General features: G+C 40.4%; 1 protein-coding gene across 1 annotated transcript; it reads right to left on the bottom strand.

Annotated features, from left to right (window-relative positions):
* Positions 1-1,835: 1,835 nt before the first annotated feature.
* On the bottom strand, positions 1,836-17,960 carry LOC119895730 (ferroxidase HEPHL1). Its single transcript, XM_038709023.1, has 20 exons — positions 17,565-17,960; positions 15,417-15,661; positions 13,612-13,824; positions 12,940-13,152; positions 12,474-12,728; positions 11,710-11,878; positions 10,575-10,714; positions 10,297-10,428; positions 9,441-9,646; positions 8,861-9,002; positions 8,283-8,495; positions 6,629-6,845; positions 6,369-6,508; positions 6,165-6,290; positions 5,954-6,060; positions 5,596-5,830; positions 5,354-5,493; positions 2,916-3,069; positions 2,770-2,796; positions 1,836-2,163 (listed from the first exon to the last, which is right to left on the bottom strand). Exons 1-20 carry the CDS (start codon positions 17,735-17,737, stop codon positions 2,090-2,092), a joined length of 3,321 nt encoding a protein of 1,106 aa, XP_038564951.1. The 5' UTR covers positions 17,738-17,960; the 3' UTR covers positions 1,836-2,089.
* Between the last annotated feature and the right edge of the window lie 909 nt (positions 17,961-18,869).

The following is an 18,869-nucleotide window of genomic DNA, read 5'->3' as shown; positions in this document are numbered from 1 at the left end:
CTATTGACCATTGGCTTTTTGATGTCAGCACCTCGGCCAAGCAGCGCTCAAAAGCGTTGTTACCCCTAGCGCTTCGATATTTCCAAAAAGTCAGTTTGTAGAGACTATGTTTTTCTAAAATGTTTACACTTTAATTGTAAAAACTCCGTATTGACATAGGGCTACTATGATTTTATCAGAGTCATTGTGCAAGGGAAGTCCGACAGTGCTTTAACTGGGTGAGTGGAAAGGATTAATCAAGCCAAACAAAGTGTGGTTGAAAACATAATGGACCTCTGAAGATAAGGATGAGTCGCGGCTATCAAGAGTTGTCTGGATCAATAACAGGTATTGATATAGATCAGGAGGCAGACCGGAGGGATGACTGTTTCGGTTGTTGCGTAACTGTTGTTTACTGTTTACTGTGTTATGTTCAACGTTTGGCCTACCTGTGACGAGGTTGAAGTCTGGACGCACACACACACACACACACACACACACACACACACACTCTCGCACTGAGGGAAGCAGTTTGCTGAGTTAATCCAGCACAGTCTGGCAGCGACCATAGAGCAAGTAGCACCAATAAATGCTCGAATAAGGTCATTTGGTTACTGATGTGACACATTAGGCTATTATCTAAATGTGCTATAGTCGTTTCTCAACATCTCGCACCGATTTAGGCTAATCCTCAATGCTGCATTGACGTGATGCCAAATGTGCATTATTACTTAATGTAACAGCCCGCATCTTTGACCATGATTATTGTGATCATCTATAGGTCTTTAAGTAAGTTTAAAAGTCAGGTGTTAAATCATCAACAAACTGAAGGTCAAACATTGTTTTTCAGTTGGCCACTTGCAGTGCACTATTACTTAAAACAGTAATCAATATGCAAATCAATCACTAAGTGACCCACAGTGAACCTATTTAAATAAACACTGATATGGTAATTTGTGCTGTTACCATGATCAATATTCCAGATTAAAGGTTAAAGAAAACACACCCAAGTTAAAATTCTAATTTGCTTTTAATCTGGCGGCCAATAAATTCATTCATGTTGAAGGGGTATTTGATCTATCCCAGATGAACCAATCAGACTGTTTGAGTATCAGCCATTAACTGAGTAGGTGCGTTTAACTTCATGCAGCGTCCCCGGCGCTGCAAAACGGCACCATGTCATATGACATTAAAACCTCGCGGGAGCAAGGCGGCTGCAGGTACCGAGTCCGGCGGCCGCAGTTGCTGTTCTCCGACTGCACAAAGTTGGAACCACACCTGAGATCAGTCATTGATCTCAGCTCACAGTATAAATTAGCCACACAGGTAGAATGTGTCCGACTCGACGGCGCCGTTTTTATACCCCGACCCTGCAGCTCACTTTAGACTATGAAGTCGGCGAATGTCAGCCGCAGTCATCTCGAACACACCTAAAAATTGATCTCACACTGTGGGTGATGCCTCATTACATGACACAAATCAAACTTAATCGTCAGTAGTGGCTTTTCCCTACACCTTATGAAAAACATTTGTTGATCTGCTACCTTATATCATAAAGGACATCAGGAACTTACAAGACAGGATTCAGTTGTTTGAGATGTAATGGAATAACGACAGTATATCATTTGATAATATTCAACATTTAAATTTTGATAGTCCCTGTGGTGATATGAACATGTCACATTTGATATGAAGGTTTAACAAAGCTACAAAAATACTTTGTTTAGGGCTATACACAATAAAAAAGGAAACTTTGACCCTTTGTTTTCTTGGGAACTTACTGTTATCGCCACCTTGTGGTGCAAGGTGATGCAAGCACATGAAACCAAATAGTGAACATGGCCACTGATATCACAGCAAAGTTGAATAAATGTCTTTATTGCACATCCAACACAGCACAACATGCCAGAAAACAGCAACATTGAAACAACTCACCATTATAAAATGCTTCTTTTGTCTAAACTTTACGCTATACAGTCATTGATATATTTTGAAAAGCTTGATATTTACATAGATAACCTCCAACAGTGATTTTGGCTCTGGATTTTTAGGTGCAGTAGTGACCAGTATTGTAGTAACGCACAGACAGCCCAGTGTCACAGTCCATTCATCAGTCGAGTCTACTCACAGCCACAACACCAAGCGAGAGCAGCAGCGTCTTTAAGGAGCCTTCAGTTCTTGGTGCTATAGCAGAAAAAGGAAGTCAGAGACGGAGGGTGGTAGGGACATGATAAGTGCATGATATATATTTTACAACCATGACATCTTGTAGCATTCAGGATTTTGTTTTGTTTGTAAGTCCTTAAATGCACAAACTGTTTTTTTACTATATCTTGGAATTCACTTATTTACTGGCGCAGTGTTACATGATTACCGTAAATCTCCGGTCCTCACCTATACTGGCCTTGGAGTCAACCATTTAAAAATGTTTCACACATTTTTGTGAAAAAAATGGAATTTTGATTCATGCTCATCAACGTTAATACAGTCACAAATTTATCTGCTGCACTGCATCTTTCAAGTGTAACCCAAATGATGTTTCTATACTGTACCCTATAATAACTAAGCAAAGATAGATAATATTAAACAAAACATTTCAAATCCATTACATAACAGCACAGATGGAGCAAGTCCAATACCTGGCCCACTTTTGACCTGTGCTGAACTAGATGAGAAATGATGGCTGTGACCAGACCAAATGGAATTATTAACAGTCTTATTGAACCACGCGTGCATTGTAACGTGTTCCAATAATTTATGTAGTGTTTGATCAAAAAAAACAGATCTTACCATGTGAGTCGTCATCTGGACCTGAAACTGATAAAAAGTGAGATGTTAGACAAAGCCTCTTCAATAGAAGTTCATACCCATGTATGTGAATACTGAATATGTAAAGTCACATTCACACATATTTACAAACATGACTGCATACATACCTTTGATAGTGAAAGTGGTCTCCATGCCTGCACGGATGTGGTCAGTCAAGTGACAGTGAAGCAACCAAGTCCCCGGGTTTCCGGCCACCATCTCCACAGTCTGGAAAGTCCCCGGGAAGAGGTCAAAGACATCTGCACGGTGCACATGATCTGTCTGACACACACACACACACACACACACACACGCGGGGAAAAAAGAAGAGGAAATAAGCACCGAGTAAAGAGCTGAGAAACTTCCTGTGTAGACATGGAAAGTGGTTTAATGTCAAGGACGACCACACCTAAAATCAGAATTTGATTATTTAACATAATTCAAAACGGATCAGTTCTACACTGTGTGAATATGGAATGGGAAAGTTGGGCACCCCTGGTTTATTTGTATATAAATTTTTAAACGGATTTTGATATTTAATGTGTCTGATTTGTGTAGCTTTGTGTGTTACACTTGATAAACCTGCAGCAGATACACTTGGGCAATGCCGGTGCCTGATTAAATGCAATTAAGATGAGCTTAGACATCAACATAGTGGGTTTTTAGTTAGAGAAGGCTCAATGTTCAGTTTGTAACTCACTAGCAACTGGGACAATCCATGTATGATTCGTTAATATACATCTCACTGAAAAACAGTTCATGTTTGCTGTGTAAGTGAAAATGTCCAGCACGTTGGCCAAAACCATACAGCGGTTCAACAGGACAGGTTCTACTCAGAACAGGCCTCACCATGGTTGACCAAAGAAGTGGAGTACACATGCTCAGCATCATATCCAGAGGCTGTCTTTGGGGAATAGACTTATGAGTGCTGCCAGCATTGCCACAGAGGCTGAACGGGTGGGGGATCAGCCCGTCAGTGCTCAGACCATACGCCACACTCTGCATCAAATAGTCTGCATGGCTGTCGTCCCAGAAGGAAGCTCCTTCTAAAGATGATGCACAAGAAAGTCAGCAAACAGTTTGCTGAAGATAAGCAGGCTAAGGACATGGATTACTGGAACCATATCCTGTGGTCTGAGGAGCCCAAGATAAACTTATTTGGTTCAGATGGTGTCAAGCGTGTGTGGTGGCAACCGGGTGAGGAGTACAAAGACAAGTTTGTCTTGCCTACAGTCAAGCATGGTGGTGGGAGTGGCATGGCCTGGGGCTGCATTAGTGCTGCTGGCACTGGGGATCTACAGTTCATTGAGGGAACCATGAATGCCAACATGTACTGTGACATACTGAAGCATAGCATGATCTTCGGAGACTGGCCGCAGGGCAGTATTCCAGCATGGTAACGACCCCAAACACACCTCCAAGACGACCACTGCCTCGCTAAAGAAGCATGTCTCCAGACCTAGACCCTATCAAGCATCTGTGGGAAATCCTCAAACAGATGGTGGAGGAGTGCAAGGTCTCTAACCTCCACCAACTCCGTGATGTTGTCATGCAGGAGTGGAAGAGGACTCCAGTGGCAACCTGTGAAGCTCTGGTGAACTCCATGCCCAAGAGGGTTAAGGCAGTGCTGGAAAATAATGGTGGCCACACAAAATATTAACACTTTGGGCCCAATTTGGACATTTTCATTAGGGGTGTACTCACTTTTGTTGCCAGTGGTTTAGACATTAATGGCTGTGTGATGTGTTATTTTGAAGGTACAAGCTACATGTACACTCACTACTTTACATTGTAGCAAAGTGTCGTTTCTTTAGTGTTGTCACATGAAAAGATATAATCAAATATTTACACAAATGTGGGGAGTGTACTCACTTTTGTGAGATACTGTATGTTGATGTTCACGCTCATCTTAATTACATTTACTCAGGCACCGCTTCGCCCAAGTGTATCTGCTGCAGCTTTATCAAGTGTAACACACAAAGCTACACAAATTGGACACATTAAATATCAAAATCAATATTTTCAAAGCAAAAACCAATGTCTGTTTTTTTTATTTTCTGTTTATCTGTTTTTCCATTTTGGTTTTAAAACAGATTCAGTTTTGAAACACCCTGGACAGGTCGCCAATCCATCACAGGGCCACACTTAGACAAACAACCACTAATACCCAAGGAAAATTTAGGGTCCCGGAGAGAACCCACGGAGACACGGGGAGAACATGCACTCCACACAGAAAGGCCAGGGCAAGCGGGGTTTGAACCCACAACCTTCCTGCTGTGAGATGACAGTGCTAACCATGACAGTGCTTATTATTACTAATAAGTGTATATTTTAGTGTTATAACATTTCTACATACTCAGCTATGTAGAAGCTTAACCAGCAGAGGTCACTCTACACCCTGCCAAGGCACCCAGAGGTAATACTGGCGGCCTACACATCAAACCAAAATTATTTATAACCGTTCTTTATGTCAAATAGTAGCACTACTAGAACAGGGGACTATAAAGTTTAACTAACTGTTTTAATTCTGAATAATAAGCTTAATAGTTGTGGTGATTAGGATTACCTTGTAGGTGAATGTCTCTGCATGGAAGTGAACGGTGTGCATGTCCACTTCGTTGCCCATACCCAGTAGATACCAGTCAACTGTCTGGCCCTGCATCATCACCAGTCCATGGAGGTTACCGTACAACATACCATTGATCCCTTCAATAGACACATTCACACATAGAGATTACCAAACACTCACGCCATCACACATTGAGTCAGACACAAGTGTAACGGGAACACCATTGTTTAATCTCCTACCGTGCATCATGTTACTCTCTATAAAGTCTTCATCTCCCTTTACGGTATCAGGGTGAATGCCTAGGTATGTTCTGATGTTGTCATCCAAGTACCAGGACTGGTTTTCATCATGCACCATGAAGAGCAGAGCAAACTCCTTCTCCACGTCAGCCCTCGGTCTGTCGGGGCCCTCGCCCTGCTGCAGAGTACCAGGCCTGCATATCACCAGAGGCCCCAGAAGACCACTGTACAGATCCTAAACATAAATAAACGAACTTATCACAAACATCAAATATATGCAGGCTAATGTATTCTTTTACAGCAACACTGTGAATTATGTGCTTCTGTGCGATTGTTACTGTATACAGGAAATATGTACCTTGATGAAATCAACATTGGAGTAGTAGGCATAAGAGATGCAGTTAGGATCTGATACCCCTGGACTAGAGCTTTGAGGAACATCCCACGTCAACTCGATTATGTGGCCTGAAGGCAAGAGAACATAAAACAAACGCATATCAATCCCACTGCTTCTGAAAAAAAAATACACCACCATGGATATTATTTATTTTTTCAAATTTGATTCTCACCAGGTTTGACAGGAATGTGTGCACCACTGGCTTTAACTCCATGTGCAGTAATCGAATATGGCCGGCTGGCTTTGTTCTTGAATGTGATCACGATCTGCTCTCCTACCTCTGCTTTGATTATTGGACCTACAGTGGAATGAAAAAACCTGTGTTCTTTATTTTTTTCTTGGTAAAAAAACGGGCATAAAGAGCAGCAACACTTACCAATAATTCCCAAGTGTTCCTGGTTGGGCTGGCGTTTCTTCTGAACTCTGAAGGTGTCATTAGTGTATTCTCTATACACCACCTTCTTGTAGCGCGAGCCAATTCTGTTTTTCCCTTTCTCCACGTATTTTGCGCCTGGACTGGGAGACATGTCCCAATGTGCTTCCATTAACAAACAGTTATAAGTGACGCCAATAGTAATCATAGGCTCCGGCTACAACACTGAAATACATCATCCTGCAATTATCTTACTCACACACCTGTCCTTTGATGTTGTGCCGTGTTTCTCCAGCTCCCAGTCTCTCTCGGGTGAGTAGTCCCACTCTATTTCCTCAGCACTAATAAAATACTGCACAATGTTGGTTGGCTCTGAATGTGTGCGCTTCACTTTGTTTTTCGGGCAGAGGTTCACTCTGTACTGCTGCCTCATGCCAGCAGAGTAGTGGTCTGTTACTCTGCAGCTCACCTCATACACACCTGCCAGTAGAATGGAAAGAGGTTAAAGATTTTGCCTCATGGGATATGTTTGTGGCTTCAGCCTGGGTGCAGACATTTGCAGGTGAAACATAGATGCATTTGTACCGTTGCTCTCTGAACACACTATAGTGTTTTATTTGAAGGGGGTAGCACTTTGAGTTTCTGATGACATCTAGCTTTGTTCCTGTTGAGTCTGAATGCACATATTGTAAGTCACTTTGGATAAAAGCATCTGCCAAATTAATGTAATGTACCGCAAAACGTCAAGCAATAGCCCAGGCTTTTATTTGCTTCAACCAATGAACTCACCCTGCCTACATTTGGGACAGGTGTTTATATGGGACAGGTCTTTAATTCCTTTGCACAAAACTCTTGCTCAGCAAAGATGGGAAATAGGCTATTAGGAAATTGTTTATTTCAACAAGTATGAATATAAGTTTTTTAGTTTTAAGGCAATTTCGAATCATTTATTTGATCTAGGCCAACCTTATGCACAGACAGACAGATAGACAGAAACCATTCCGGTTAATCTGAATGAATAATACTTTGGTGCTAATTAGTTGCATGAACTATTTGTCAATGTGTGCAGCCACACCATGCTAGTAAAAGGGACATGTGTGTAATTGCTTTTAGTGTCTGAAAGTTTTTTGGTAATAAAAGTGTCAACTTCACTGACTCCAATTTGAGGTATGTGGTTTCTTGCAAAGCATAGCTTGGCACAGAAATAACAGTGTCCTTTTTTTCTTCTGCGTTGCATTGTGCAATAAGATTGCATTGTGATTTAATATTCAATATGGCTTATCACTTTTCCTTTGATGATCTTTTGACTTCCAAAATAAATAACCATACATATATTAAGGACATATGTGTATCTGTACTCATATTTTAGGTTGTGACAGCCCAAGTCATTCAAATGTAAAACGGAAATTCAACTGACCCAAACAACTGACCTCAGATGTTTGCTATACCACATCTACTGTTATATTAAACTCTATTTACAATATTTTCTCTGACATGACTGCCTTTAAAATCAGTGATTTTGTGAAATAGTATTTTTCATGGACCTAAACAAACATCAAATTCAAGAAAAAACGGGATATCCTTACAAAGTAGTCTAGATTTGCAAATTAACAACTTTTCCTTTAACTAGGCTGGGAAGACGCCCTCAACACATCTCAGGATATTGCAAATGATACAAATATTACATATAGTTTGACATTTTCTGTTTGCATTGTAGTTATTAATATTTCCTGTTTTCAAGTGTTGGGAAGAGTGTACACACAGGAAAACAACAGGATGTTTGTAAAGATCAAATCTGCCTGTCAAACAAAATCTTAAGTATGGATGAGACAATCTGTCTGTGAGAAAGGGATGTGGTTTTTGAGTGTCAGCATTGTGCATGTTTGTGTGTGTGTGTGTGTGTGTAATATGACTAACCAGAATTGTTTGGCTGCATCACGGCAGTAGCAGTGGTGTGAGGAAATAGACTGAGAGTGTCACGAGTTGTGCCTTGATTCTTGAAGGTGTTCCCTTCGAAATAAACCCCATGGATGTCCACCTCTGTACCTAGCCCGAAGGTGTACCACCTAACTTTGTCACCAGCACACATATCCAGCCCGGGAAGGTTCCCATACATGCGTCCGTTTACAGCTGAAATGAAAGGGAAGATTTAAACATACTAAAGAAATACTAGAAACTGCATTCAAAATATGTTCAAATGGCACGTGAGCTACGATTAGTATCAATCAAATATTACTTAACTTTAATAGTAGTTTTACTTTAATAATAGTTTTACTTCTTCCTACTCCTTTTCGCACATGTGATAGAAGTATGTTAACACAGGAAAGAAGGGTACTTTGTTGGCTACTCATCTGGTTTTTTTTTCTCCTATGTTTTTAAACATTGTATTATTTTATTTTTATATAAACTTTCTCTTGCACGTTCGAAATAAAGATTTCAAATCAAAATACAGACTGTGGTAAAAATCCACACCCCTCGACAAACACACTGATTACCATGCATCTTATTGCTCTCCTTGAAGTCCTCGTGTTCTGGATTTGACTCATTGGTGCTGAACATCTTGATATTTTCCTCCAAATACCAGCTCAGGTTTTCATCCATGACAGAAAACAGAAGGAACAGATCCTTGTCCACATCCTTTTGATAAACAATGCACACACATTTTAACAGTAAGGACGTGTTGGGGTTTGCTGAGTGCCGCTGCAGTTAACAGCATAACAGAAACAACGGAAAATGTATTATGATGCTTTAAACTCTTTGAATATGCAAATGTCAAGATGTAAACTACTATACGCAATATTATCTTGAGCTCAGTGTATTTTGTTATCATCTTAACTAACTCGACCACGATGGCCCAATTTCCCAAAAAGTATCATTAAAGTTTAATTTAATCTTATCCAATTATAATAGTGCAGAGACAATTAGTCGATCAGTCAGAAAATGTACCAATGACAATAATTTAATAAAATCATTGAACAAGGGAAAAGATTAACATTTACTGGTTAAAGCTTGTAAAATGCGTTCCAGCATTTCCCTGTGTGACAGAGTGTGTGTGAATGGTTAATAAATCAGCACCTGGGTTCCTTTCTCCCCCAGTGTTCCTTTCTTGCAAACGAGCAGAGGTCCCACTAATCCAGAGTTGGTGTCCATGACAGGATCCGTGGCAGAGTAGTACAGGTAGGGGACACAGGGAGAATCTGATGAAGATGGCCCTTCCAGCACCTGCCAGATGTAGGTGAAGTTCTCACCTGGACCAACGTGGGAGCCTGGCTTATTGACACCTACAGTATCGGGCACAAAGAACAATAATGATCAGATCTGCTGTCACTTCAGTCAACAGTGAGAGGGATTATGAAATTTTCTTTCATTGCTTTGTTCCAGGGTTGTCTCTTTTAGTGGGCATAATGTGTGAGCACTTACCACTGCTTCAGATTGTTTAAGGTGATGGTCTCATGACAAATCAAGACATAATGAAACTTGTATCTGGAACCTATGTGTGGTAATGCTACTTTAAAAGTTTAAATAATGATGCTTGACTCTTTAAGAGCTACTGTCATGAGGCATGTATTGTAATTACCTAATTACAATACCAGCTGTATCAAACTTTTGTTATTTTTGTTTTATTTTAAGGTATTCTGAAATTCAAACACATTTTATTGCAACGCTGTTCATGCATAACATGAATTTTTTACCCTTCATTCTAAACATTTAAGCATGAATTCAAAGTAAAAGTCTTGAAATGATTTTCAAAAAAATGCATGCCTTTGTTAATCTGAATTGTTAAGCATTGGCTACAGCTTCTGTTTATAGAGTATAGTTTAATTAATCCTCTCCCCTTATGATTGAGCTGATGAATTAAAAGATTTCATAGCTACTGCAGGTTTTCTTAGCTGTGCAACGAGTTTCTGTGCCAAACCAACTGACTCCTCACCGTCCTCATAGCTGCTTCCCTGGAAGTGTTTGTCATAGTGTAGGCCATGAGGCTCAATGCTGAAGTTTCTATCAGCTCTATTCATGAATGTCACTCTGAGAGTGTCTCCTTCCTCTGCCCTCAGTACTGGACCTGGACAAATGCAGAAGAACACTGTGACCAGACGGGAGGAACTGAGAGGATTATGGTGGAAGACAAGACACCAGTATACCAATAAATACACAATACACACAAGTGTGCGATTTCTAATAAATCAGGGAAAAGAAGGGAAACCTTACCTAAGAGTCCTAAGTGTCGAGAATCAGGTGTTGGTGTTTTTGTTGTGGTGAAGGTATTGTCCGTGTACTCTTTGTATATCACTTTCAGGTAACGACCTCCGATTCGTCCACCATCTCTGCCAAAAAACACCTCTGATGCACTATGAGAGAAAGGGATGGAGGGAGTGGGAGGAAAGATATGTAGCACATGATACTGTGAGTGTATCACAGAAGGAGTGACGTGGGTTGCAATTAATATGTGACTTGGGTGAAACGGTGGTGTGGCTTTTCAGGGAATGATAACAAAGACACACTAACAACTGTGTCACTGCATCACTATCCACATTGTTTATTCTAGACACAACAAAACTGCCCCACCACAGGAATGACCACACACACACAGGCAGGCAACTTTGTTCAGGGGTTTTACACGCTTCAAAGGGCTAGTTCACCCCTTAATGAAATAAGGAGTTAGTTAGAACCTGTTCTTCCTTCATCAAATCTATTGAGGTTGTGCTTTATAAAAGCAGAACATATCCATCTGATAAATATTAAATTTCTGGACCATTCAGTTGCCTTGCTATGAAACACCAGCCTTATTGTGTATTAGGTGGTTGGTGACATTTGATGGGTATCTGATGGTTTTAGTACAGTTGTAAAGAAATTTATTCCAGTTGCATCACATAACTGGTTTTGGATTGACCCTGACCCCATCCTAACAAAAAAATTGTTTCAATTTGTTAAAACGACGCACTTTTAAAGAACCCTAGGTGTTATTTAAAATATAATATTGTAAACATTGTTCTACAACACTGTACATGTTTGGCAACCACTACATGCAGTAAAAATAATGTCTTCTTTGGCTAATTTTGGATAAAAATGGATAGATTTTTAAACAACAAACAGACCAGATTAGGCTATAAAACAAAATAAATGGACATGACCCCTGATAACCTACACAGTTGGAAGACAGTTGCCATGAAACCAGGAGAGCCCAGCTCACTGTGTGTTTGGTACAAACTTCAGTAGAGTTTTGAATTACATTGGGCTAAGTAATAATTTAACTTTCTTCAATCATGCAGTGACCCTCACTGTTACCATTGATTAGGTTGGATGCAGCAGTATATCACTCATATTTGATAAGGTGTTTGCCCACCTGTTGGCCTCAGTAAGGGATACATTATTAATCAGATCTTTTCCTGAGGGAGCATAGCTCCACTGGACTTTCTCTGCTGCCAGGTAGTAATTCCTCACTATACCGCGCATCACTGTGGAGCTGGCCCCACTGCCACATGACTTCACTTCATAAAAGGCCTGCATCCCAGCTGGAATAGATAAACAGACACAGACACAAACATTACACAGACCATAATTCACACACACACACACACACACACACACACACACACACACTTAAACTTTAGACCGCTCAATCTTAATAGCTGAAAATCCACCTGACTAGTCTAAAGAGTCAGGTTTAATAGAATCATGTTTAATAAAATATGAAATATTCCAGGGTTCAGTTAACACTTTCAACTTCCTTCTCTTTAACTTTAGTGTGATATTTCATTTCTAGAACCTAAGAGGACACAGAACCTGTGAAAGATGTGATTTGTATAGCCACAGAGGGATGAATAGCTGATTATGGAAAATCTGGCATAATACAAAGGAAAGGTATTTCACAAGTGTCAGCATTTTATGATATGTTGAGCAAGTATGGCTCATTCACTTCTATGTTCACTGGACTTTGGACGGCCTTAAAATCCAAGCCCTGGTGTGTTAAGAGCAGAACTAGGAGCCCTGAAAGCAATTTGCTTTGTCAAAATGTGAGGTGTACTTCACAAATATGCATTCTACATGCTCAGCAACCCTGCACAATGAGGTCAAAAGTGACAGAGGTTAAAAGGTCAGGTGCCTTACCCTGCAAGTGATCGTTAACCTGGCACGTCAATAGCCACTTTCCTCTTGCTTTCGGAGCCATCTCAGCTGTAGCAAAAATGGCTGGGAACAGGCTGAGGACGTCAGTGCGGTGGCCACGGTCCAGCAGTGTATTCCCGTGGAAAAAGGCAGTATGAATGTCCACCTCGTTTCCCATGCCAAACAAATGCCAGGCTACTGCACGGTGCTGGCATAGCTGGATTCCGGGCAGATTACCAAACATGTACCCACTAATAGCTGTCACACAGAGAAAAACACAGACAGGGGTTAGAGGACAGCACAAAGAGAACAAATGTAGCCTTTAAACCTTTTTTTAATGCACTTTGTTTAAGTGATAACTCACTCACATAACATAGGGAATTAAAGAATGTTGGGGCAGCAGGATGCAGGGGAGGTGGGAAAGGAAGAAAAGTGAGATGAGTATATTTAGATTTTGTGAAAATCTCACTGTGCATCAGGTTTGACTCCACAAAGTCTGGGTCTTCTCGGTTGACTCCATCCGGATCAAAGCACTTCTGAATGTTGTCCTCCAGGTACCAACTCAGATTTTCATCCACCACGTTGAACATCAGGAAGATATCCTGGTCCACATCATTTCGGGCCGACTCTACAACAGACACCGGCTTTGTCTGACCCTGGACTGGATCGTCCTTTAACATTCCTGCGCTCAGAGACGGAGATGAGACAGAGAAACGTGCAGGATTAAAATGTTACATATTTATGTAGTCAAGCACAGATAAAGGAACATGTAGTCTTTGTTTTCCCCAACACCTCAGCACGTATGATAGGCCAGAAAGTGTAGTAAATCTGTGTAATTCTCCCTGTGGTTTCCCACCATATTTGTTTTTCTCATGAAGCTTTCTTTGGCATTTTAGTGACATTGTTATAACTAAATACTTAAGGCTAGGGACTGTTGGTGTAATTTACTTTTTTAATGGTTGTGGAGAAGCCGATTGTGACTGTAACTATGATTAAGGGATATAGAAACATATTTGACTTGATTCTGCATACAAATAATGCCTACAGAGAGGTAACCCAACAGGCAATATACAGGCATATTATAAGAAATATTTCCTCTTCCATAAATGGTAAATAGCATCTAGGCCACATATGTTCATACCTTTCTTGCAGGTGAGCAGAGGCCCGATAAGTCCTGAGGAGATGTCCATGGGGGAATCTACGTGGGAGTGGTAGACCCAGGTCAGGCAGTTGGCATCGTCATCTGTGGGGCCAAATTCTGGTTTGACCTCCCAGCGGTAGGTGTAGCTGCCTCCCGGAGGAATAGAGTCATCCTTCTTCAAACTTTTTGATGTCCCATCTGGATAGAGCGCTCCTGGTAGACAAATACAAGATGTCAATGCGGAGATCACTCTGTTTCCTGAGAGGTGTGTTTTCACTTCGTCAGTAGAAAACAATGACACAGCATTAACGTTATGGTTAACAAGGACAATTTTGCCTTAACTGTTTAAAAGTGGAAACTGAGTGCTGTAGAATGATGTACGAAACATTATGCATGAAATACATGATTCATCAACTGCAAATAGGTTTGATAATCAATTTCTTCAATGGAGGTTTTGTCATATCCATTTCCTCTATGGTTCTTATCTCTGTTACGCTTTCAGCCTCCACGTGTGTAAGCGTGTGTGACATGATGTAAATGGCCTCATTCTCAGTGATATCACAGATACACTGACCTCTGTACTAATTTGTACTCGTCACATGGCATGGTTTATCACAGAATAAGCTGATTTTAATCACTGTTATGTCTTGATGAGGCGACACCACTGTCCCCTTCCTCTCCCTCCTCCTCCTCTATCCCCACATCTCTCTAGTTTATTTAAACTAGTTGGTCACTTAAGAAGTGAGTTGTAGACAGATTAAAATCCCTAAATAAAGTCAGACATCAGCCCTAATCTGTGTTAAGAGGGAAGCAACATTTTTGTTTCAGTTTCCTTAGGGTTCTGGGAATTCCTGAGGCAGGATGCCTCTCCCCGGATGAGTGGGGGATGGGTTATGTGTTAGTCTTAAATGAGTTGACTCTATGAGCCATCTCCTTTAGGTGAACAACGGGAGCAGCCGGTTATCTGACCAGCAAAAGTGGTACTAAATGAAGAGCCGTTTGGGAGCCAAAAAAGCTGGTTCTCAGATAGGAACAAAGCTGTAAGATACACCTCCCTTAAATAGGATGGGGGCTTGTCTCATAACAAAGAGCTGCAAAGTTCAAAATTGTGCTGGGTCACTTTTTGTACACTCAGACAGGCCAAACTGGACTTATTTAGTCTGTATCACAATTGCTAGTTCTTTTTCTTTTCAGCCTGTCAGTATCTTGTTATCAGAGACAACCGGTCACTGAACCAGAGGAGCAAGCATACCATGATGCCACTTTTCAGACTAGCATTACCCAAACCCACAGCTTTAAGTAAAAAAAAAAAAAATCAGACTGAAGAGATCATATTCGTTTGACTGAATAACGTATTTGAATAGGCAGACAATGTAAGATCATTTGATAATGGCTCATGTAACATATTAAGTTATGAAAACCCCAATAATATATCTTTCCCAGGAAAAATGAGCCATGGCCTGACTGAGATACTCACTTTAAGGAACTTTGCATCAATTGTTGAATGAATCTACTCATTTGTGAACAGTCAGACATACTTTGTCAGACATCTGTAGTGATATCCCGATTGCTATCGGTCCTGAAACCTACAATGTTGTTTTTTTTCACGTGGCACTTTTCCAGTCTGAGTAATGATGGTACTTGGTTATCATGTTTACTGTTATCATTATAAAAACTGCTAGGTATAACTTTCTATAAACAGGTGTCCCCTCTGTCTGAAGATATCTAATTGATCTTGCAAATGTCTTTCTGTGTGAATGTGTTAAGTGCGTTTCTATGTGCAGATACATTCTGTAACGCTGTACCCTCTGCATTCTTCTCATAGAAAACTCCATGGGGATGTATAGAGAAGTTCCTGGTCGCAAAGTTCTTCAGGTGGACCACAATAACTTCATCAACCTCAGCTCGCAGTATGGGCCCCAGGAAGCCCAGCCAGGCAGGCCGAGGGGCCAGGCTGCTGTACGTAGCATCTGTATACTGTCTGAACATGGCCTTTTTATAAACACTGCCAATACGGTGCGGCCCTCTTTCCAGGAATACTCTTGCATGCCTGAGATAGAAGTGGAAGGAATACAAAGAAAACAAACACGAGAGATACAGACAGAGCAGTGGTTACACAGGAGGAGAGAAAGAGACATTTCTTAAGTTCAAGGTAAGGTTATTGTCATATTATACAACACAGAATTGCACAGTGACATGCAGTTATTTCTCCCTATCATGCTACATATACAGTATATGTTTTGCAGTGTAAGGCATAAATAGTAAAATATAAGTGATATAAAAAACAAATCACAGTATTTGACCCAAAATACTAGTCTATAAATATTAGGAGAAACAAGGCAGCCACTATATGCAAACACCATTACAACAGTGGAACTACCTAATCATTGTCAACATACAGACTTTATGTAATTAATACAAGAAAATAGAAGTATTACCAGTATAAAAAGGTAGCAAACTGCAAATGTGCCATTGCAGTGCACTCCTTCTTCAGGAACAGAGATCATTTAACTTTATTGTCAATGGCAGACAGTTTTATTTTAAACTAAACATGAACTAGGACATCCCTTAACCGTAGATGTAATTCCGCAGAACAAATTGTATCTGGTTAGCTCTCTAACAATTAGACTTGTCATTATTGTGATTACACGTTTCTGTGTGCTAATAACCTGTTACTGCAGCTGTGGCAAACAGTTTTGCTACTGCATACCCAGCTCATAACCAAAGCAACAGGGAGGACAAAAAGCATTACATTTAGTAGATTCACAAATGGGTTACACTGACAACCTTGCTGAAAGTCTGATAAAGGGGATTTCACTGAGCACCTGTTCAGAGCATTTCCACCTCTCACCAATTTATCCCCTTCAAACAGAACTTCATGTATGAAGTTGTTTGCGATTATGTAAGTTTTCTTATTTCAGTACGGATGAGTGTGAGACAATCATCTATCTGTTGCAATCTATGTACCTATGTTATTGAAAGAAAAACACAGTTCTAGTAAAACACACCACATCTTGGTTTTTCATTGGCTAATTACAATTAATTTTCTTACATGAGGGGGCCATATATGAGAGCCACCAACTGGAGGAAGTACCATCAGTAGAAATGATCTGTCTATGGATTCAATAATGAATAAAATAGGAAGAACAAATAGACAATATATTTGGAGAAGATAATTATTGTTCAATGTATGCTGAAATAGCTTGGTATGAGTACACCCAGAGTGAACATGGCTGCCCCTGTGTGTTTGGAAACTCCGGCTTTACACATAGATGCAACGGTTGTGTTATGTGTGTGTTATATGTTAAGTTAATTAGCTCTCTCACCTGAAGAGATGTGGCCTTTGGAAAAGCTATCATAATTATATCCATCATGTGCCTTGATATGATAATAGACTTTCATTTCAAGTCTGCCTTTTTTTAATAACAAGTCCATCTCAGTTAACTGCTGAACCTTCACTAGAAACACAATGACAGTCTAATAATTCATTCATACCAGTGAGATTGACAGTATTGTGTGTCTAAGACTCTGTCTTAAACTTAACTGAAAATACATTACATCCTTAGAAATTCCAGGAGGGATAATTCTTCATTCATTGCACCTTTTTACAATTTTCGGTTTATTCTTATAAGTGCAGCAACATTCCTTCCATGTAAAATCACAGTATTGTTGTGTGTTGTGATTTAAACTCTTGTAACTTCTCTTTCTCTAATTTAACTTTTCTAATTTATTATGGCCAGTGTAACGCAACAGCAGAGGAAGCCTCTAATCTCATTCACTGTTAGTCACTGCCAGACTGACGCTCAAGCACACAACAGTGCATCCATAAGTCTAGACACTGTCAAACACAGGATGACACAGGCTACTGTAGAACTTCAGAAAACGTTTCTGTAAATCTCATTTACATCTAGATCTATTAGTATCCTAATCTCAACACCTTTGATATTACTCACTCATCATTTTGGACGTCTTTGCCGTTAAGAAGGTTTTTTCCACTGGGTGCATAATCCCACGAGTCCTCAATGATCCCCACGTAGTAAACTCTCTCCCTGCTGCGCTCACCCTCCGCACCGGTGGAGAAAAGAAACAACAAACAACTCGCCAACAGTCCCAAAGTCCGTGCCATTCTCAAACGTTAGCTCCCTCAGATGCAGGGCCGAGCGTTTAGCGGGGTTTTGGTTTAAGAGCAGCAAGTGGAAAACCTCCTTTGACGCTCACGCAAGCACGTATCAACACTGTGCGTTGGAGCTGCAGCACTTATGAAACTCTGCAAAGCGAAACAGTTGGTCCATTCAGCCAGAGAGCAGGACTGAGTAACCACCTCCTGTTGGATCAGGGGTTGGGTATAGGCGTGACAACAGCTCAATGTTGTCGCGGTTATTATCATATCGATAATTGCCTTCCTGGAAATTAAAGGTAATTGATCTACGTACGTGTCGCAGGGGGGTGGGGGTGGAGGGGTTGGACTGATAGGGCCCCAATGGGGGGAGGGCCTTTGAAAATCCTGTAATGAAAAGTTTATTCTTGTTTGCAATGTTTTATTTCTAAGCAAGTAGTTTCATAAGTAAGTTAAAATTGGCTGAATATATCGGTGGAGAGCCCCCCATCTGAGGCCCCTCTCACCCCTTACAAAAGACGCAAATTGGTTTAGTCTGCCCGGCAGGATTCACAGATAGAAAGAAGTAGCCTACGTAGTCTTACGTCAGTCAGGAACTATAACGAGATTCGATGTTGACACCGGGTTAGTCCTCTTCTTTTTACTTTAGCAGCTGAACTGTAAGCAGTATATTGAAAATGATAAAACTATAAAACCATTGGATATTATGGGTAACCCCTTTGATAATAACACAACTAACAGATGACACAGTACTTTTTTGAAAGACTGATCAAATACCTAATGCCTTAAAAGCTGTATCTATTTTTTCTGAAGCTTCAGGGCTGTATTTAAATTTAAAAAAGTGTAAGATTTTGGCTATCCACGACTGTGCACAACCTTTTATTCATAATATCCCAGTCAAAAAGGAGGTTAAGTACTTGGGAGTAACTATTAGTAAAGGTCATATTGACAGGGGAAACAGTAACATTCAGGATGTTTTGCAAAATAATCTAAGAATCGTAAATAGCTTGTTACAAAGAAATATTTAAATTTTCAGAAGAATTTTGTTAACAACGATGGAAGCGATTTCTATACTAGTTTACCCTAGTTTACCTGCATACTCTTTAGCAGTTCCAGACAGATGTATTAAGAAAATAAACCA

The sequence above is a fragment of the Micropterus salmoides genome, unplaced genomic scaffold, assembly GCF_014851395.1.
Source record: "Micropterus salmoides isolate LMB-PRFRI ecotype aquatic unplaced genomic scaffold, ASM1485139v1 Ms_hic_scaffold_9, whole genome shotgun sequence".
NCBI classification, from domain to species: Eukaryota; Metazoa; Chordata; class Actinopteri; order Centrarchiformes; family Centrarchidae; genus Micropterus; species Micropterus salmoides.
Note: the sequence above shows the minus strand (reverse complement) of the source record. Positions and strands in the feature narration are given on the sequence as shown.

Excerpts from the sequence above, each read along its gene's own strand:
- LOC119895730 (XM_038709023.1), bottom strand. The coding sequence starts at position 17,737 with ATGGCACGGACTTTGGGACTGTTGGCGAGTTGTTTGTTGTTTCTTTTC. Across the intron at positions 9,647-10,296 it reads GGGAAGCAGCTATGAGGACG|GTGTCAATAAGCCAGGCTCC; the intron begins GTGAGGAGTCAG and ends CCGATACTGTAG. Across the intron at positions 6,509-6,628 it reads GGCACAACATCAAAGGACAG|TCCAGGCGCAAAATACGTGG; the intron begins GTGTGTGAGTAA and ends CATGTCTCCCAG.